Genomic DNA, 21,250 nt, shown 5'->3' with positions numbered 1-21,250 from the left:
GGCTTTGGAGAACCATTCTGCCTTTTGAGTTGTTATGATCAGTTCTCTACAGTAACAAAGACATGTCAGTCTTCCAAAAATACCCAATCATTTACCCATTCAACAGAGAACAAAGAAAAGATCAGTGCAGTACTCATAACCCTCTTCCCTTTCACAGCACCCTCTTCCATTTCCATAGGATGACGGACCCTTTTCCCGCCATATTTGCCAAGAATATTTACCACCTCTCCTTGTTTATTCCATGAAACCACACCCAATCTCCAGAATTTGAAGATTCTACCTTGAAAATTTTCAAATAGGAAATGACTCCTTTCTCTAAGTTAACAACTAATTTCCAGTCAGTGAGTAATTTTTTTCCTGAAACTTCCACTCAGTGGAAAACAAATGAAGAAGGAAAAATTTAAGTAAACAAATCTGCAAAAGAGGCCACGACACACAGAGATGGAAGCACCTCTAAACTTACCAAAGAAAGCGGGAGCTTAAGGTTTATCTCAAACAAAACTGTAATTCTGACCGGCCCCTGATTGAGCCTCACCCCATGAATGACTTCCAGGGCCTCTGGCTCTTTGGGACTAAAGGAGAAAAATTATTTTTAGCACAACTGTTTGGAAACCTCTGAGAACTTGGATCTCTTTTTCTGTCTGGTACCAAAGCAAGTTTTTCGCTGAAGCTCTCATGAAAGATCCTCAGTCTCTTGTGGATTTAGAATCCTGGAGCAACCCACCAACCCAGAGCAAGGTATGGTGTTTACTCTTTTTATAGAACTTTGGCAAATGTAGATGCAGTGGCCCGTTTCATTACGGGAGTTTCTGAATTTATTAAACAGACAGCTCTGTTAGAAAAATCCATGAAACTGAAGGCCTGGGTTCAAATCTCTGGCCTGACACTCGCTTTGTGGCCATAGACAAGTTACCTGACTTCTTGAGACATCAGTTCCCAGTGCAACCTACCACTAAAGGGTCTTTTGGAAAAAGGATATGAACTTAACGTTGCTCTGTAGACTACAAAATGTTTGCCAAATGTCAGCATTTTTTTTTTTTTACTGTTGTGCCATCATAGCACTTTACATAAAGCAGCCAAAGCTTTAAAAATCACAAGCTGTTCTTGAAGGAAATATTGATGAATAAATATTTTCTTCATCCAACCTTTGGTGAGCCTCTACTGCAGCCTAGCCTTGGTCCTAAATGTTGGTGGTACAGAGTTTATCTTTTGGTGGAGAAAAAGCAATAGATAGTCATAACCCAGTGTGTTTGTGAGGTGCTGCACGCTGCACAGTGACAGAAAGGAAGGTATTCCGTGGCCAACCGGAGAGGCAGTTCTGAGGAGGAATACTGGAGCCCAAGGACAGAGCTGAGGAACCACACAACAGAAACAGCTAGGATATGAACACCTCAGGTCCCCACCCTGTCTTGCTTACTCCTAGTGAGAAGGACCGAGACTGCTATTATGAAATCTCTTCCTCTGCAGGCCAAGGATATGTCGTGTTTTGGTCACCCCTAGTTACCTATCTTCTTCCTAATGACTTCCAGGCAAAATATATTCTCAAGTCAAATTAATAATCAAGTCCAGCCCTTTGTCATGAAGTAATATTACAGTTTCCCTCACATGATGTGGGAGAAAATTTGAGTGTTTGGAGACAAAAAGAGCTCAGTTCAAATCCTGCCTCTGCCATCTTTATGGCTGTCTGGATGTGAGCCCTCAGTCTCAATTTTCTTATTTATAAAATGAAGATAATATCATCTACTGCATAAAAGCAGTGTAAGGATGAAGTAAGCAATGTTTGAAAACACCCAGCACAGTAATAAAAATACTAGTATATTCCTTGCATCCCAGCATATCTTGCTTTTTTCACTTAGTATTTTTTATTTTGGTAAAATATACATAATATATACTTCACAATTTTGAAGTGTACAGTTCTGTGGCAGCAAGTATATTCACACTGTTGTACAACCATCACACCACCATGTGTCTCCAGAACTTTTTCATCTTCACCAACTGAAACTCTGCATTCATTAAATGTTAGCCCCCCCACCCCTCTCCCTAGCCTTTGGCAACAACTGTTCGACTTTATGTCTCTACGACTGTGACTATTCTAGATACATCATATAGGTAAAAATCATACAATATTTGTCCTTTTGAGACTAGCTTGTTTCACTTAGCATCACGTTTTTGTGATTCCTCCAAATTGTAAAATGGGTTGAAATTCCCTTCCTTTTAATGGTTGAATAATATTCCATTGTATGTGTGTACCATATTGTGTCTATCCATTTGTCTGTTGATGGCAGCTGGGTGGCTTCCACCTTTTGGTTCTTGTAAATAATGCTGCTATGAGCATGAGTGTACAAATATCTGAGTCCCTGTTTTCGCTTCTTTTAGATAAATACCCGGAAGTGGAATTGTTGGATCATATGATAATTCTAGATTAAATTTTTTGAGGACTTAATTTACTGTTTTGCACAGCGGTGCAGCATTTTACATTCTACCAACTACAGTTTTTTTTTTTTCCAGCTTTATTGAGCTACAAGTGACATATAACATTGTGTAAGTTTAAGGTCTACAGTGTAAAGGTTTGATACCTGCATGTATTGTGAAATGATTATTAAAGTAAGATTAGTTAACACATCCATCACCTCACATAATTATCATTTTTGTGTGCAGTAAGAACATTTTTTGTGTGTAGTAATAACATGCAGTAAGATGTATTCTCTTTCAATATACAAGACAATATTAATTATAGACACCATGCTGCACATTAGATCCCCAAAATTTATTCAGCTTTTAAGTAGAGGTTGAATTATTTCACCAGCATCTCTCCATTTCCCCCACCCTCCAGCTGCTGACAACCACCATTCTATTCTCTGTTTATATGAATTCAGAGTGTTAGATTCAACATGTAAGTTGAATCATACAGTATTTGTCTTTCTCTGACTTATTTCACATACTATAATGCTTTTAAGGTTCATCCATCATGTCATAAATGGATATCCTTCTTTTATGGCTGAATAGTAGTCCATTATATTTATAGCACATTTTCTTTATCATTCATTTGTCAATGGACATTTAGGTTGCTTCCATGTCTTGGCTATTGTAAATAATGCTGCAATGAACCTGAGAGTCCAGATAGCTCTTTGATATCCTGTTTTTATTTCCTTCAGATATATATGCAGAAGTAGGGTTGCTGGATCACACGGTAGTTGTATTTTTAATTTTTCGAGAAATCTCTATATTGTTTTCCATAGTGGCTATACCAATTCACATTCTCACCAGCAGTGCACAAGGGTTCCCTTTTCTCCATAAACTCAGCAAAATTTATTATCCCTTCTCTTTTTGATAATAGCCATTCTGACAGATGTAAGGCGATACCTCATTGTGGTTTTGACTTGCACTCTCCTGATGACTAATGATGTTAAGCATCTCTTCATGTACCTGTTAGCTGTTTGTATGTCTTTGTTGGAAAAATGTCTATTCAGATTCTTTGTCCATTTTTAAGAAGATTATTTGTTTTTTCCTGTTAAACTGTATAAATTCCTTTTATAATTTGGGTATTAACCCCTTACGTGATATATGGTTTGCAATTCTCTCATTCTTTAGGTTTTTTCATTTTTTTTAATATCTCTTGTGCTAGGCAGAAGCTTTTTAGTTGGAAGTAGCCCCATTTGTTTATTTTATGCTTTTGTTGTTTGTGTTTTGGTGTCATATCCAAAAATACTGTTGCCAAGACCAATGTCAAGGATCTTTTTACCTATGTTTTCTTCTAGAGGTTTTATGGTTTGGGTCTTATATTTAAGTCTTCAATCCATTTCAAGTTGATCTTTTGAGGAGTGTTAAGTTAGGGATACAATTTCATTCTTTTGCATGTAAATAGCCAGTTTTCCCAACACCATTTATTGAAGAGACTATTCTTTCTCCACGAAGTAAGTATTCTTGGCTCCTTGTCAACTATAAGTTGGCTGTATACATATGAGTTTATCTTATTTAAAAAAAAAAAAAAGAAGGAATCTCAATCCATGAGTGCATTATCTAAAAGTTCAGGTTTTGCAATGATTTGTTCAGTATTTCTTCAAGTATTTTTCATGGCTAGTTTAGCAAGAACAAAGGATTCTATCACTAAAAATCTCACAAGACACTACATCCTTACGTTCATGCTTTACAAATTCAAAATACACATTCACACAAAGGCTGTGAAATCTAAAGTACCACAGAGTAAATAGAAGTTTAAAAAAACTAAAAATCTGTTACTTTGTAATCCCTACAGAAAAATAGAATCCATTAACATCCCAGGACAGATCTGTTCAAGATTAACAATATTTCCAGAGCTTTGATTTTCTCACTCCAAAGGAGCGTGGTGTTGGGAAAAAATACATTTTAGCACATATTCTACATAAATTTGCATATTCAATACAATCCATCAAAATATTTTGTATGAGGAGTGACTGCAAATGTGTCTGAGGTTTCTTGCTGTAGTTCTGAAAGTGATCTAAAATTGGATTATAGTGTACGTTGAGCTGAATACTTCAAACTGATCAAATTTATAATGTGTAAATTAAATCTCAATAAATATTGCTGTAAAAAATATTGTAATGTTTATAAAACCATGACCCACATAATTTTGTCCCAGCCAAAATAACCGAGTTCACTACAAACCGGTGGGAGAGTGAGTGAAAGATGGATTATTAAATACAGGTGTTGAAAATATACAGTTGGATCTCTATCTCACACTTGTTATCAGAAGTATTCTAGGATCACCTGGGTTGCAGAGTCGGTTAAGCATCCAACTCTTGGTTTCAGCCCAGGTCGTGATCTCAAGGGTCATGAGATTGAGCCCTGCGTCAGGCTCTGTGCTCAGAGTCTATTTAAGATTCTCTCTCCCTCTCCCTCTGCCCCGTTCCCTATTCTCTCTTTCTCTCTTTCTCTCCTGTTCTCTCTCAAATAAATAAGTAATCTTCAACTGGAGAAAAAGAAAGAAAGAAAGAAAGAAAGAAAGAAAGAAAGAAAGAAAGAAAGAAAGAAAGAAAGAAAGAAAGAAAGAAAGAAAGAAAGAAAGAAAAGAAAGAAAGAAAGAAAGAAAGAAAGAAAGAAAGAAAGAAAGAAAGAAAGAAAGAAAGAGAATTCTAATGGGTCAAATATTAAATGTGAACAAGTGAAACAACAAAAGAACTGAAAATGGGAGAATTCTTTTTATTATCCTGAAGTGAGGAAGGCCTTTCAAACACAATAAATTGAACTTCAAGAATGTTGGGGTTTTCTTTTTTTAAAGATTTTATTGATTTATTTGAGAGAGAGAGAGAAAGCTTGCCAGAGATAGCACCAGAGAAAGCATGAGCTGGGGGAGAGGAGCAGAGGAAGAAGGAGTGAAGAGATTGACTTGGGGCTTGATCCCAGGACTCCAGGATCATGAACTAAGCCAAAGGCAGACGCTCAACCAACTGAGCCACCCACGTGCCCAAGAATGTTTTTATGATAAAAATATTTTTAAATACAGGAAAAGGCAAACTGGGAACAAGCTATTTGCTGCTCAAGTAACGAACTATGTACAAATAAAAGAGAGAGAGATTGATTTATTGCACTATTGCTTATACAAGAATGAAAATATCCCAAATACTCATCAGTAGGAGACTAGTTAAGTGTAATGTATCTATATGGTAGATAATCTATAGTTTTTTTTCTTTTTGTTCCCACAAAACTCACACCCACCTCCCCCCAAAAATCTTTCTCCTTTCCCACAACTTGATGTTTTGTGCTACAGAGTGTTCTAGATGGTTGTAGAAGTCAATGAGTAAGACAAAATCCTTGCCCCTCACGGAGATTACCTTCTATCAGATAGAGATCTTCAATATTTTTAAAGCACAATAAACATAATAATTTAGTGACTTAGAGATGATGAGTACAAAGAAAAAGAGAAAACAGTAGAGCAGAATGGGGGGGGTCAGGAGGTATAAAAGATAATTGTACAGTATAATAATTGGCTTCAGAGAGAGGGTAGAAAAGAGAGGGATGAGAGAGTAAGACATGTGGATGTCTGGGGCAGAGACTTCTAGACAGAGGGAAGAGACAGCATGAAGGCCCTAAGGTAGAACATTCCTGGTGTCTTTGAGAAACCCAAGGAATTCAGAGTGACTGGAGCTGGAGAGCGGGAAGGAGAATAGTGGAAGAAGTCAGGGAAGTAACAAGTGTAGATGCCTAATCAAATAGAGCCCTGAAGATGATGTACCATGAGGCCTTTGACTTTTCAGTAAAATGAAGGACCATTGCAAGGTGATGCCACTGTAGTTTCCATTATACCTGATACCTCTTTGTCATCCCAATAAATTGAGTCTGAAGACTCAAGTGGCCACTTACCACCATGCTGTTGTCATGCATCAGGAAGCATATCATATTGTTCCTCAATTCTGATGAGGATTATTAATGGATAATCATTTTGAGTGACTTTCAAAAATTTTAACTGGGAGGGGCACCCAGGTGGCTCAGTCAGTTAAGCGTCCAACTCTTGATTTTGGCATGGGTCATGATCTCAGGGTTGAGATTGAGCCCTACATTGTGCTCTACTCTGAGCATGGAGCCTGCTTAAGATTCTCTCTTCCTCTCCCTCTCCCCTTACCCCTACGTCCCTCCCTCTCAAAAAAAAAAAATGATAAAATTCTAACTGAAGATGCTTCCAGCATTTAGACTACTATACAGACAATATTCTAATGCATTTGTCAATGAAAGGCAAACCATTTGTTTGATGAATGCATCGGTTTTAGTTGTGTTAGTCTTTACCTTCTTTGAGCACTTTTTAGCCTGGCTATTGGAAATGTTAATATCATTCTACCCACCATCACTCTTACTACAAACTTCTTTATAGACTGGTCCCTGAGTACTGGCGTGTTTGTGTTTTTCAGCATCTCCACTACAGTGCCTGAGATGCCACTGCCCAAAGTGCCCTCTCTCCACATAATTTCAAGTCCCTCTTAGAATCAGATCCTGGCCTTAGCTACAGAAGCCCATTCCATGTCTCTTTAAACACCTTTTTATGAGTATCTCATAAAAAGAGAGCATGAGTATCTCATGAGCATGTTCTTGTCTTTCAAATTCCTTCTTAAAACCTCCTTTAATCAGTTTTTTACAAGAAAAAGCTAGTAATTTAGTCATTGTAGTTTGTTTTAACCATGTCAGAGGTATGGATAAAATGTTCTTTCATTTTCTTTCATCTGGAAGACCCTTGAAAGGGCTCGTATCTTTATCAGAACTGATGGGCTTCTCCAAAGGGCCTTAATCCCAGTCGAGCAATGGGATCACTAATTTTGAATTCATGCTACATTATAGCAGACAGTACACAGCAAAAATATTCTCCTGGATTTGGGGAAGGGGGGATATGGGAGGAGAGACATTGGTAACATGAAGATTTGGTCAAAGACACAAAGGCTATATTTGGGTAAGTTGCTTTAGTTTTTCACTAATAAGATTTCTAGGAATCAGACATATTTTGAACCACATGTGCACACTGTGTTTTTCTCAGTTTGTCATTCCTATGCTCTGGCAAATTTCTAGGTCTAATTCCAAGATGTTGCAATTTTCCCATGGGTATCATAAAACTGGTACAGTATGCCTGGTTAATTTTCTGATGTGGCTGTCAAGAAACAAGGAAACTCCATCCGATTGCTTTTTTCACATTTTATGATTATTTCCTTTGGGCGAGCATATGCCAGGCATATACATCAAGCATTGTTGAGATTTCTTATTAAAGCACAGGTCCAACTATCCAAAAACTATTAATTTACACCACTCTGAAACCATGTGTATACAATCTCCCATCCAAGAAGCTGATAATCCTAAGGACCATTTAGCCTAGAAAATCAGATGTCCCAGCCTATACTGCCCACCTCTCAGTTTAAATGCCAAATGTCATGCTAATAAATGATCTGTCATTCTCAGGATCCTATTTGTGGAGAGAAAAATCAAGTCCTATTAAATCATAGCTGAAGAGACCTGTTGTCTGCTTCTCCAGGAGCACGTGGCACCATGCATGGTTTAATTTCACTCAGCTCTTTAATTGAGCCTTGGTGCTAACGGCTTAATGGTTCACCAGGGCATTATATCCTGCAGATTTTAAATTAAAGTTTGAGACCCCCCTGTAGGACAATGCACAGTACTCCAATTAACAGTAATTGGTTTTACACATGATTATCAAGTGAAAAACATGGTTTTCCTGAAAATGCCACTTCTTTTCTCCTGCTTTAAAAAGCCCATAAATTCAAAGGAAACAATCATGAATACATGCAAAGATTAGACATACAGATGTCTAGCATAGCATTTATACTGGCAGAAAACTGGAAGGAAATATCTATGATGGCAAATCGTGTACATAAAGGATAGTGGAGAAAAATGCAACTTTTTAAGAATCTTATGAATAATTTTTGACATGAGAAGATGCTCATTATATATCACTGTTAAGTGAAAAAAGTTTAAAAAATACAAAGTGCCATAATATCAATTTTCTCCACAGCATCGAAAGACCAGAAGGGTGTATGTATCAAAATGTAAGTTGTAATTATTTCTAGTGGTGAGAATAATGTTAATGTTTGTCCTACTCATTTGCATTTCTAATTTCCTAAAAATAATGCATTATTTTTGCAAAAAGAAAGCCTCATTTTTCAAGATCCATCATTGACCCTACAGGAAATAATGCAACAAGTGAGTTTATTTTGAAATTGTTTAAATCAAGCCTTCATCTCCACCAACCCTTGGGTGGGGCACTGAGAACTCTCTATCAGTAATGCATTCATAGTTTCCAAGGAAATTATGAGAGTAAACTGAGGCTTTCTACATGCATGGAGAGGTGAGCACTGGAGTGAGTGGTTGCAAACGCCTATTCTCATGTTCATTTATGCCAAAACTCTCCCCTGAGAGGGTGCATTTATGTCCCTGTGTTTCTTTTCCAGAGCCAAAGATGTTTATCTTGCTCTATGTTACAAGTTTTGCCATTTGTGCCAGTGGACAGCCTCGAGGTAATCAGTTCAAAGGAGAGAGCTACTCCCCAAGATATATCTGTAGCATTCCTGGCTTACCTGGACCTCCAGGACCCCCTGGAGCAAATGGTTCCCCTGGGCCCCATGGTCGGATCGGCCTTCCAGGACGAGATGGTAGAGACGGCAGGAAAGGAGAGAAAGGTGAAAAGGGAGCTGCAGGTAATGAGTGACCAAGTTCCCTAAACTCCCCATGTCTATGCTCAGTGGGGAGTCTGCTTGGGATTCTCTCTCCCTCTCCCTCTGCCCCTCCTCCACTTGTGCTTACTCTCTCCTTATCTCTCTCTCTCTAAAATAAATAAATCTTTAAAAATAAATAAACATCCCACATTCACTCCCACCTTAAACTACTTCCTTTCTTGCCTTTTCTAATGACAATTGCTCCTGAAATCTATTCTCTACCTTCCTTAATCGTGATTTATTGAGCCCTTACTATGCTTTAGATACTGCTCTAAATTCTTCACCTGCAACCTTATTTTACTATAATGACATCTCTTCTAGTTATCCTGTTGTACAGATGAGAACACAGAGCAATAGCATGGTTAAATTAATTACTGAAGATGGAAATTCATTGCTAGTGACCAGCAGAGCTGGATTCAAACACTGATGCCCATGACCACAGGGCTATTGCAGCTAGCAGGCGATGTCTGGATGTGCAAGGGCATGGATGGATAGCAGACAGATGGACAAGGAAGGGAAATGAACAGACGAAGCAGAGGCAGGCATCCCAAGAACCAAAAGCACACGTCACCCTGCTCTGCACTAATATTCTGAGCAAAGTTATATAAAGGACTTCTAGATTTTATTTTTCACAGATGAAATGATAATGGTACCATATAGTCCACCTTTCCTAGCTCACCTCTTTCCCACCTGTCCTGTAACAGCTAAAAATTAGATTCTTACCACTCTTCATGGTGACACGATTGCCCCCTATGACTTCAGTAATTTTTACTTTTTTCCCCACAAATAAGTTGGCCCAGGAAGATTGCCAGATTCTGCAATCCTTAGTAAACCAAATTCAAATTATAGAGAAGCTTTGTTAACTTTAAAAGAGGAAGTGATTTGGCATCAATCTTTGAAAACAAGTTTCTGAGCGTAAAGGCTGGGACAAAAGATAGGAAGAGAAAAGTCAATCTGTTCTAAGAAACATATCTCTATCTAGTAATTGCACCTGATTTACTGGCATTCCTTGAAACAGTAGCATAATATATATGCAAGTTACTGGATAATAATTCATTTCTCAATTTGTCATGCAGAAAATACTTGGGAAATCAGTAGCTACCAAATGTGTATGAATGTTGTTCAATATTAGATAAAAAAAAAAACCTTTAGGTAAAGGTTCAATATCAGATAAAGAACCTTTAATTTGAAGCTTATGTCTTATCTATGGTAACACCTATGAATACAACTTACTGCTGTGTCATGATCACGAATAGCCTTGAAATCTTGTAATAACACCCGGAACAGAGTTACATACAGCCAACTTTTTTAGTTTACTCTGTCTGGAAGCAATAATGTAGTACTCACACAAGCAGGCATAGGAGTCCTTCGGATTTAGGCTCAAACCTTGGCTCCTTCAATTACTAATTTAGTATCCTCAGGCAAATAACTGCTTTGAGCCTCAGTTCCCTCATTTGTAAATTGGGAGTATTAAGGATGATTGTGATGTTTAAGCACAATAATACATGTACAACACTTGGTAGAACAGCTGCTGTGTGGTAAGCACTCAGGAAATGTTAGCTGTCATTACATATCACACGGTGCTCTGCGAACATGAGTCATAGCTAAGTACTTGAATATCCAAAGTCATGTAATAAACTAGAAATGAGTGATGTGTTTCATGAGTATCATTGAAAAATAAGGGTGATGGGCATTAAGGAGGGCATGTAATATGATGAGCACTGGATCTTGGCAAATTGAATTTAAATAAAAAATTAAAATTAAAAAAATTAAAAATTAAAATAAATAAAAATAAGTATGTAGATATGCATTCAGATTACATTGAATGTTCATAATTGCTACAATTTTAATCATACAAAGCCAGCTACACCCTCATATTCATTTATCCACCCATGCATTATTCTTCAACAAGCTTCTTGTGTACCTATTGCTATCTGGTGTTATTCTGGACCAGTATTTCTCAGCTTCCACCCTAATGACATTTTGGGCCAAATAATTAGTTGCTGTGGGATGGCTATACTCTGTATTGCAGGACATTCAACAGCATCCCACTAGATGCCAGTGGCACCCCCACCACCCATGACAACAAAAATGTCCCAGACATTGCCCACCATCCCTTGGTGGTAGTGTAAAGTTGCCCCTGGTTGATATTACTGTTCTAGACAGTGAGAACACAAGCATGAATAAGGCATTGCCCTTGCCTTGATAAACAATCATGGAGGTCTGGGAAGCCAATATAGAAAACATATAATTACCATATTCATCATCATCATCATAGCCATTTATTAAGAACTTATTGTTTCAGAAATTTTACATTTAGTACTTAATGTCCACATAACCCTGTTAGAAATCAATACAATAAGCAATAAATATAATAATGTTACAGTGAAAACATTGAGATTCAAAAATAAAATCACTTTCCCAACCTGAGATTACTTAAATCCAATATACACAAATACACATATAAAGTGCTAAAACAGATAAGAAAGGTAGGAACACCTTTGTGATCAATGAAAAACATATCCCATTTATGAACAACAGTAATAGAGACCTGGGGCTTTGGGAATAAGCTTTTAATGCAGCTGGAACTGGACACAACACAGCTAGAAATGCTTGGTTCTTCTGTCCCCTTTAATGACACCACAAATGTCTTCTCATTCACCTACTGTTGGTAAACATCCCCATTATATACATCCAACCAAGTGCAAGCAGAATCAAGAATTTTTTGTCCAACTTCTCTACCTTAAATTACAAGTACAGAACTTCTTATACCAAATTAGGAATTTTCTGTTAAAAATATGTGTCTTCCTTACTGGTCTATTGCAATTACTCTTGTAACATCATATCACCATTTAATTTAATCTGAATGCATCCCTATAAATATCTTCAAATAATACTAGAACCACCCCATGAAACAGATCGATCATATGGTTTTCGATATTCATGAACTTAGCTATGACCCATATTTTCAGATCATGGTATAGTTGGTAGTAACAGCTAACTTGAGAGGGGAACAGGTGTCATTCATGTCAATGTCCCACTCGGCCCCTAGTATAGTGCCTAGCAGGTAGTGAATGGTCAATCAATATTACATGATTTAGATATATGTATGTATACACACATAAATACGTGGATAATGCATGGATGGATGGATGGATGGAAGAAAGAAATAGCACTGAGGAAGAAATCTTTGTAAGCTCATTTCAAGGAGGACTAAAAAGAAATCCTTTCTCTCCAAGCATCACTACCTAGCATAGACTAATCACTACTCCATAATTCTCTCTACCCAAGCATATGTCTAACTGAATAGGAAGAAGGAGAGTGATGTATCGCTTCTTTCCATTATTCATTAATTGGCCTTTAACACAGGTACAAATCCTTCATGCAAACAGGAAGAATTACTTCAAGTTATTACAGCTAATCCTGATTATCTAATTCAATAACCATAGAAAATCCAAATACTGAGATTGTAAAGACCTTTACATGGCTAGCACTGTAAAATTCCACCTTAATATTTATGGTTTTGTCCCAAAGAATTTTCAGTAGGATGAGACCTTAAGCAACCTAGTCCAACACTTTCATTTCAAGGACTGAGAAAATATAGTCAGAGAGAACTTATTCAAATTCACCTGACTAACCCACGGATGAACTAAGGATTTGTCCCCAGTCTGCTGAACCACTGTTTACTGCTTTTCCTGCTAGGTTTGGAGTGGACCTAAATCCAATTCTTCATATTACAAATGGAGCATTTGAACACAGACAAGAAGTGACTTGCCCAAGGTCATAGAAGCAGGAGGATTGGAGAACCTAATGAAATTTAATAGTCAAAATTGTTTCTGATGACAAAAGTTTTTTAATTAATACATCTAAGGTCACTCATGGAGACAACAAAAGTTAAGCTCCTGTTGAAAATAGAAATAACAATTTTTAAGTTGTGGTCCTCGATTCACAAATAAATTCAACAGTAAAATAATATTCATATTTTATTTCTACTGAAAAGAAGCAATATTGAAAGATCAGACTCTTATGGCCTCATTTCAAGACATAAATACCAGAGTATATTCTGGCTGGGACCAGTGGAATTTCAACTTCACAACAAAAGCCATCTAGAGTTTGAAGAGATGTCCTCACATCAGTTATGAGATCCCAGTCACTGATCCCAGTCACCAAAAAAGGGTTTCGTTAATAGACTCTTCTGTGCATCATAAATTGTTAAACAGCTTATTTCCAAAATTATCAAAACAAAATATTGGATGTTTTAAGGCTAAGGCATTGATTCTCCTCAAATTAACATAATCTAGAACATTTGCTAAATTTGTCAAATAACTGAAAAATAATTAAGCTCATACACTGATACATGTGTAACATTCAAATAAATGTTACCAGAGCACTATCAAGATAAAAAAGCTTAGCTTAATAAAAGTTCCTGAGAACAAATACATAGTTAAGAGTGAAACTACAGAGTAGACCAATAATATATTTCCATTGACTACAAAAGTAAATCATAGGGCAGCCCCGGTGGCCCAGCGGTTTAGCATCGCCTTCGGCCAGGAGTGTGATCCTGGAGACCAGGGATGGAGTCCCACATCTGGCTCCCTGCATGGAGCCTGCTTATCCCTCTGCCTGTGTCTCTGCCTCTTTCTCTCTCTGTGTCTCTCATGAATAAATAAATAAAATCTTTTAAAAAAATAGTACATCATAAATTACCAATAATTTGGATACTTTTTGAGGGTATATCATTATACAAGTATTATTTATGGAATGAATTTAGCCATAAAAATTAAATGACATTTTTATGTTATTAGTCATTGTATGTGTGTGTATATATATGTATATATGTACACACACAACTATATATATATATATATATATATATATATATATATATATAAAATTAAATGTTGCTTATCCCTTTCAACCAATGATCATAATTTCTCTGCTTTTAGCCTATGGTTGATCTGTAGTTATAAAGATTTGGACAAACAGAAAATATTTCACTGTGGTGATTTTGAATTTGTTGAAATCCTTTCACAGATATTATGTCTTTTCTATATATAAGGAGACCCAGAGAAATTAAGGGACTTGCCTAAAATGATACAACCATTTAGCTGCAGAGCCAAACAGAATTTAGGATTCTTGATTCCAGCCCCAAAGGTAAGAGGCACTTTGATGAAGGGGAAGCATCATTACACTAGGACTTGGATTCCAGTCCTAGCCTTGCTACAGAAGCGAGTTTCTTCACCATTCTGGGACTCAGTTTTCTCCTTCCAAAAAGAGCTACTGCATAGTGGTAGCCATCACTGTTGTTTGGTTATCATGGCATACTGAGCCCTCACTATGTGCCAGGTGTACTTTACAATGTACACTCTAGCTTCCCCCCCAGGGGGATGCTCAGGCTCCAGAGTCAGGTAGGCATGTGTTCAGGTCACAGCTCCATCACTTACTAGCTCTGTTACCTTGAGCAAACTAACTTATCTGTGGCTCAGTCTCCCCATCTGCAATGGAAGCAATAAAAATTTCCTAATCCATAAAGTTCTTGCAAAACCTAAAGAAGACAATGCCTGTGAATAAAGTGCTGTACCTGGTACACAGTAAATGTTGAATAAATATGAGCTAATCAAGTTTTCATCAATTCTTGTACTATAAATACTGATAGAAATAGGATGGGGCATGAGACAATATAGCCTCTAAGGATTGATCTGGTTCTATCTGCCCCCTTAACTCCGCTCTGGGGAATAGTATCATTATGCTCATCGAATTTCTCCTGGAGTGACAAATATTGTATGTGACTGATTTCATTGCAGATGATCCATCATCAAAATAGCATTTAAATGATTTCTCACATACTCAGGAAAACTAACCTGAAATTCTGATGAAAATTTTCTATTTCCGTTTTAATGCATCAGTGATTTTTTCTAAAGATGCATTAGTATTTAGTAGTGTACTGTTGAAAATTGTTTGGAGAGACACATTTAGGGTGTACTGACACTATGTGGGACATGCTGTTTGTGACTGTATATTTGGAGGAATCATTAATTTAAACCATACTCTTTTTAAAGGTTTGAGAGGTAAGACTGGACCGCTGGGCCTTGCTGGAGAGAAAGGTGACCAAGGAGAGACTGGAAAGAAAGGACCTGTGGGACCAGAGGGAGAAAAAGGGGAAGTAGGTCCAGTTGGACCTCCTGGAGCAAAGGGGGACAGAGGAGAGCAAGGAGACCCAGGGCCGCCTGGAATTTGTAGATGTGGAAGCATCATGCTCAAATCTGCCTTTTCTGTTGGCATCACAACCAGCTACCCAGAAGAAAGGCTACCAATTATATTTAACAAGGTCCTCTTTAATGAGGGAGAGCACTACAACCCTGCGACTGGGAAGTTCATCTGTGCCTTCCCAGGGATCTATTACTTTTCTTATGATATCACATTGGCGAATAAGCATCTGGCAATCGGGCTGGTACACAATGGACAGTACCGGATAAAGACCTTTGATGCCAACACGGGGAACCATGACGTGGCTTCGGGATCCACGGTCATCTATCTACAGCCAGAAGACGAAGTCTGGCTGGAGATCTTCTTCACTGACCAGAATGGCCTCTTCTCAGACCCAGGTTGGGCAGACAGCTTGTTCTCCGGATTTCTCTTATATGTTGACACAGATTATCTAGATTCCATATCAGAAGATGATGAGCTGTGATCGGGACTGATATCCTGAATGTTCCGAGATTCCTGTGGCAGACACTTTGATTTAATCTGGGGCCCTGGAAGGTGGAGCAAGCAGAAATGAGATCCAAAGAGACTCCCACTCAGATTCCAAAGCACTTACAGAGAATTCTAACAGAATCTATTAAAACAAGATGAACCACCAAGTGGTTGAAACCACACCAAAATGAATTCTATAAAACAATAATCCCAGATAAGAATCCTCTCCAAAACAATGTTCATAAATATTTAAACAAGTTAAAGACAATGTTAACAAATTTTCTATTAAACTCCCAGAGTAATAAAATCAGCTGGCAATGATATTGTCTCATTAAATCTTCATAAAATTACATTTTTGCTTGCTATTTAAGAGAATCATAACACCCTAGAAAAAGTCTCTAACAATTCTCAAAGTCAAAAACTAAAGGTAAGAGGTACTGAATAATTTGAGGCAAGCTAGAGTGAAGTGATAACTTACTTTGTTTTATTATTTGTTCCTTCACACTCATATATGTATTCATTCAACAACTCTTTAGTAAGCCTGTGTCACCCAGACACTGTGGTACTGGGACAGATTTAATAATGAGTTAAGACAAAATCTCTACTTCACACAGGCTGGTGTGTGATGAGCATACTGTCACAATTCAGTGAGATGAACACCTGACAAACAGTCTGACTCGAAGCTGGATGCACATGGGACCTGCTCTTCCTGGAGACGAGGGCCAGAGAAGGTTCCATACACGGAAAAATGCTAAGCATGCTAAGTTGTGTTTGTTTAGGAGGTGGGAGGGATACAAAGAAAACATGAATTCAGTGGCTCCACTCACCCCATCTCATCCTCAAAATACCCCTGGTATTTGCCTTCGGAAAAGGGTGTTAGAAAACTCAAAGATAGAGGGGCCCGGGAGAGGTATCGGAAATGAAGAGAAACAGGTTACTGAGATCAGCCAGGAGGTTATTCTCCTAAGCCTTTAGCTTACAGTTTCCCAAGACAATTATTATTCCTCTTAGCTTGCGTACAAATGACAGGACTACATTGTCAGGAGGCATTTTTTCTCATGGATTTCCAGGGTATTGAATTCAAGTAAAGTGAAGCATAGGCCTACTGATTTATAGTAAACTGATGGGAGTGAACAGGAGAAGGAGGGAGAGAGAGACCAGACGTGTGAGCAAATAATAGTCCCTTCCAAGCCTCACGGTTCCTGCAGTCCCACCGTCTCTTGGGGTGGGCATCTTGTTCCCCACAGCTACACAGTTCCTCACTGTTCCATCTCAGTCATGATTCTCTTTAATCTGCTACTCCCTCAGTCATAGGATTCCCTTACTCCCTTCCTTTTAGTAGCTCCTAATCCTCCTTACATGTGTTCTGTCTTGGCTCACTCATTTAATAGACATTTGAAATGCCTCCTATGCGTGAGTCACCACAGAGTTCTGTGAAGGTGGAGGAACACTGAGGTGAGTATGGCACAGCCCCTGCCACCAAATTTCTAAAGATATGAGAAAGGAAATGACACACATGCCCATATACAAAATACCAAGAGTTCTAGAAATGAGCAGGCTAAAATATGTGAAGTGCTAAACTGAACATAGAGACAAATGCTCTGAAAGAACTGCTGAGGGGAGCAGGCTTACTTTCAAATTGAGGGGTGAGAGAGGAGGCTTGGGAAGTCTCCTCTGCCTCCTGGGCCTTCCAGGTAGGTGAGATGTAAAGTGACTAAAGTGAGGACAGAGGTAATAATGGGGACAAAGCATGAAAGTAAGAACAAAGACCCAGAAAAGCCTCGAATGCCAGCCTGACAAATGTGGACTTCATTTACAAGGAACCATGGAGCCCCTGTGTGCTCCAGAGCTGGATCTGCCATGATCAGAGGTGACATTTATAGTGATCACACAGCAGTGTGTGAGGGCAATGCTTGCTTCTCTCATCAGCAGACCTATCTCCCATCATCTTCTGCCTGCCATGCTTTGCCCACTTGCTGCTCTCCTTCTGACTCAGGACATAAGTCTGGAAGGCCAAGAGCAATGAAAGTAGAAAAGAAGAGAAAACAAAGGTGGTTGGAGATAGTCACCTGCCTCTAGATAACAGCTGAGCCTGGAAGGCCAGACTACAAAGTGTAACAAAGAGCCAACAGCAGAAGCTCACCTGGGGAACATGAAAATATGGGCCCTTTGAAGACAATGGGATTTGCTGGAGAAACTGGAAATGGAGGAATTATTGCAGACAGTCATGACCACAAGATTATTGTGTAATTTAAATTTTTTTCTGATCATGATCCATTAATACATTCAGTTTGTGGACATTGTTTACCTATCTTTTAAATGTTTCTTTCATGACAAAGCCTATTTTGAGTAGCTTTTTTGTGCTTCTACAACTGGTTCTAGGCCAAAAGATGAATTTTTATTTTGAAATATCTGGTGGGATTGTGATGGGTACCAGAGAGCTAAAATGGGAAAGGAAAGACTATTTTGATATTAAAAGGATAAACTCCTTAAGCAAATGTAGGTGTCTTTTGTTCCTTGAAAAAGAAATGACAGATACCATTTATCCACATTTATGAGTATTTGTGTAAAAAAAATAGAAGACTAATTTTGGTTTAAATAATTCTAAGTCTCATTCCAATCATTCTTTGTAAGGGCTTACTTGTAATGAATATGTATTAAGAGAGATTTATTAACTATATAACATCTTGTTCCAGAAGGATTTAGAGTTACTTGCAAAGACAGACAAACAGAAAGAATGCATTAGTCAGAATCAGGTGAGAATAAAAGAGCAAAGCAAATTTTTAAAAAGCGACACCAACACAAAACTGTGTAGATAAACATGTGTGTGCCTTGGAGCACACTTTTGGGACACGTGTGTTTCCTTGTACCTATGCACTCCTGGGTCCTTCATCATTGTGAATGATGTTGTTGGCAGTGATAAAAAAGAAAGGTTTTATAAACTCTGAATATACTTCTTCTCTGCCACTATGTGAAAAAAAGATCATGGACATAAAAATATTTCAGAAATTGGCTAACATGTTATTTGATGCCATCCTCTCTCTTGCCTTCTATAGCTCCACTTCCAGCAAAAACATCCATACCCAGCCTATCACTAAAGCCAAACCTAAGGGACATTGTAGCCATTGTTCTTCACCTCCCCACTGAATAATTTTGTTCAGTATAAAATTCTTAATGGTTCTAGCTCTTACACATACAGTTCTGAGTCATCACACCTTTCCATTCCCAGTGCCAAGATTTTGTTCCTATACTGATCGTTACTTCCCTAGACAAGTAAAATCTTTCCAAATGACTCTCTGCCTCCAGCTGCAACCCCCCAGTCCATCTTCCACAAATACAAATCCGATCGTGTCAATCCACAGCTTAAAGGCCAGTGATGGCCCCCCAAACCCTGCAGTATGAAAGAGGCCTTGAACTTTTGGGGGCTTTGCTATCTGGTATTCATTCCATATCCTTTTTCTGGTATTCATATCTAACTTTTCTTCTGAAGGACCACCCTCTTTTACATGGTAAGTCTTTGAGCTTCTAAACAGAATGGACTCTTGTACTATGTAAATCACTGGGCTGAACAATCAGAACATAGCATTCCACTCACCAAAATTATAGGTCCTGGTGACTAAAATACTGAGACTTTACTGGGACTCTATAGGAGAGAATCTCATTCTCTCCCATTAGACTTGAGCCTGTGATCCTCTACGAGCCATCTTACCATCACAGAGCATAATACCATTTGAAATGGAGCCACATACAGATAGGGACAGAGATCCATACAGTAGGGACACATACAGTGGGGACAGAGATAAAGAGAGTCACCATTCAAACACTAGATATGCCTGTACCCAGTATTCCTCTGGACTTTTCAGTTATGATAGTCATTCCATGCCATTTTTATCAAGCCTTTTGGGGTGAGTTTTCAACCACTTGCAAAAGATATCCTAGGGGCATCTGAATGGCTCAGTGATTGAGCGTCTGTCTGCCTTGGCTTAGGTCATGATCACAGGGTCCTGGCATTGAGTCTGGCATTGGGCTCCCTGCAGGGAGCCTGCTTCTCTCTCTGCCTGTGTCTCTGCCTCTCTTTGTGTCTGTCATGAATAAATAAATAAAATCTTTTTTTAAAAATGATATTCTATCTCATATTAATACAGACACCCTTTAGCAAGGCACATTAGGCCCTTGGGAATCCAGCCTCTGTCTACTTTTATAGTCATAGCATATAATCCAAGCAAATGGAAGATACTTGCAGCTCTAGGATGCCTTATTTTCATGTGCCTCAGGGCCTTAGCACATGCTATTTCATTTGCTCCTCATGTCATTATTTTCTTCTTTGCCTGCTTAGCTCACTTTTCAAGACCCAGCTAGAAAGCTACTTCCTTTTCTCTAATATTCCTCTTCCCCTGTGTTCAAGGGAAATCAAAAGTGACCTCACACATCTCCCTTATGATCTTTGAATGAGTACAGAGTCACAATAGCCACAGTGAACATGTGGCACTATTTTAAATGCTTTATGTGTATTAGCTCACTTGGTCCTCATGGCAATTACTCTATTTTACAGATGAGGAAACTGAGAGACAGAAAAGATAAGAAACATGTTAACAAAATAGGGCCACAAAGACCCAGGCAGTTGGGCACCAGAGTCCACTCTTAATCATCATGCAGGGTCCTTCTCCTATTACACGCTCATTCTACAGCTGTGCATCATTGCACTGCCCATATATTTCCTTTCTTTTTCAGATTTTATTTATTTATTTATTTATTTATTTATTTATTTATTTATTTATTTATTTCAGAGAGACAGAGAGAGAGAGTGAGTGTGAGCAAGTGGAGGAGCAGAAGGGGAAGGAAAAAATATCAAGCCGACTCGGTGCTGAGCACAAAGCCTGACACAGGGCTCAATCCCATGACCCTGAGATCATGACCTGAGCTTAAATCAAGTATCAGACCTTAGCTGACTGAGCCACCCAGGTGCCCCTGCACTACCCATATATTTCTACATTTGTCTATCTATCCATCTTTAATACTCAAGGGCTGTACGCAGTGCTGTTCTTAATATGTGCTCAATAAAAAAACATGGTGAATTGATCAATGCCAAGTTCTTTTTAGCCTCAATTTTTACATGTGTTTCACGGACCAATTATTGCACTGTGGGGAAAGTGCTCCGTTCCTCCATCCTCTTCCTTTAATGCTTATAATCATCATTTTCCTCCTATTTCAGCTAAGCCCATCACAATCAGAACTGGCTCCTGCATGATCAAAATATGCCGTGTGGCTTGACCAGGCAGCTCTGCAAACTCTAGGGAGACAAAGCTACACTCACCTCCCTTTCTCTGCACAAGAAACAAAGACTGGCCCTGGGGCAGGTGCCAAGTGTA

The 21,250-nt window shown here is 38.4% G+C and overlaps 1 protein-coding gene and 1 long non-coding RNA gene across 8 annotated transcripts in view; one reads left to right on the top strand and one right to left on the bottom strand.

Moving 5' to 3' along the window:
• C1QTNF7 (C1q and TNF related 7) overlaps window positions 1-16,191 on the top strand; it is a 104,344-nt gene extending 88,153 nt beyond the window's left edge. For 6 of the 7 annotated variants that reach the window (XM_077877343.1, XM_077877313.1, XM_077877336.1 and 3 more), the window contains 2 exons: window positions 8,922-9,167; window positions 15,245-16,191. In XM_077877343.1, coding sequence (XP_077733469.1) covers window positions 8,930-9,167; window positions 15,245-15,876 — 870 coding nt within the window. In that variant the 5' untranslated portion in view covers window positions 8,922-8,929 and the 3' untranslated portion in view covers window positions 15,877-16,191. Of the gene's footprint in view, window positions 1-237; window positions 739-8,921; window positions 9,168-15,244 lie in introns of those variants that run through there. The other variant, XM_077877319.1, reaches the window with a different exon arrangement.
• Window positions 11,451-20,265, bottom strand: LOC144301009 (uncharacterized). The gene is made up of 2 exons (XR_013367744.1): window positions 20,123-20,265; window positions 11,451-15,940 (listed from the first exon to the last, which is right to left on the bottom strand). It is a non-coding gene; the product is annotated as an uncharacterized LOC144301009 (long non-coding RNA).
• Between the last annotated feature and the right edge of the window lie 985 nt (window positions 20,266-21,250).

Source organism: Canis aureus, chromosome 2 (assembly GCF_053574225.1).
Source record: "Canis aureus isolate CA01 chromosome 2, VMU_Caureus_v.1.0, whole genome shotgun sequence".
NCBI lineage: Eukaryota > Metazoa > Chordata > Mammalia > Carnivora > Canidae > Canis > Canis aureus.
The sequence above is the reverse complement of the archived record's forward strand: the minus strand, read 5'-3'. Positions and strand labels throughout refer to the sequence as shown.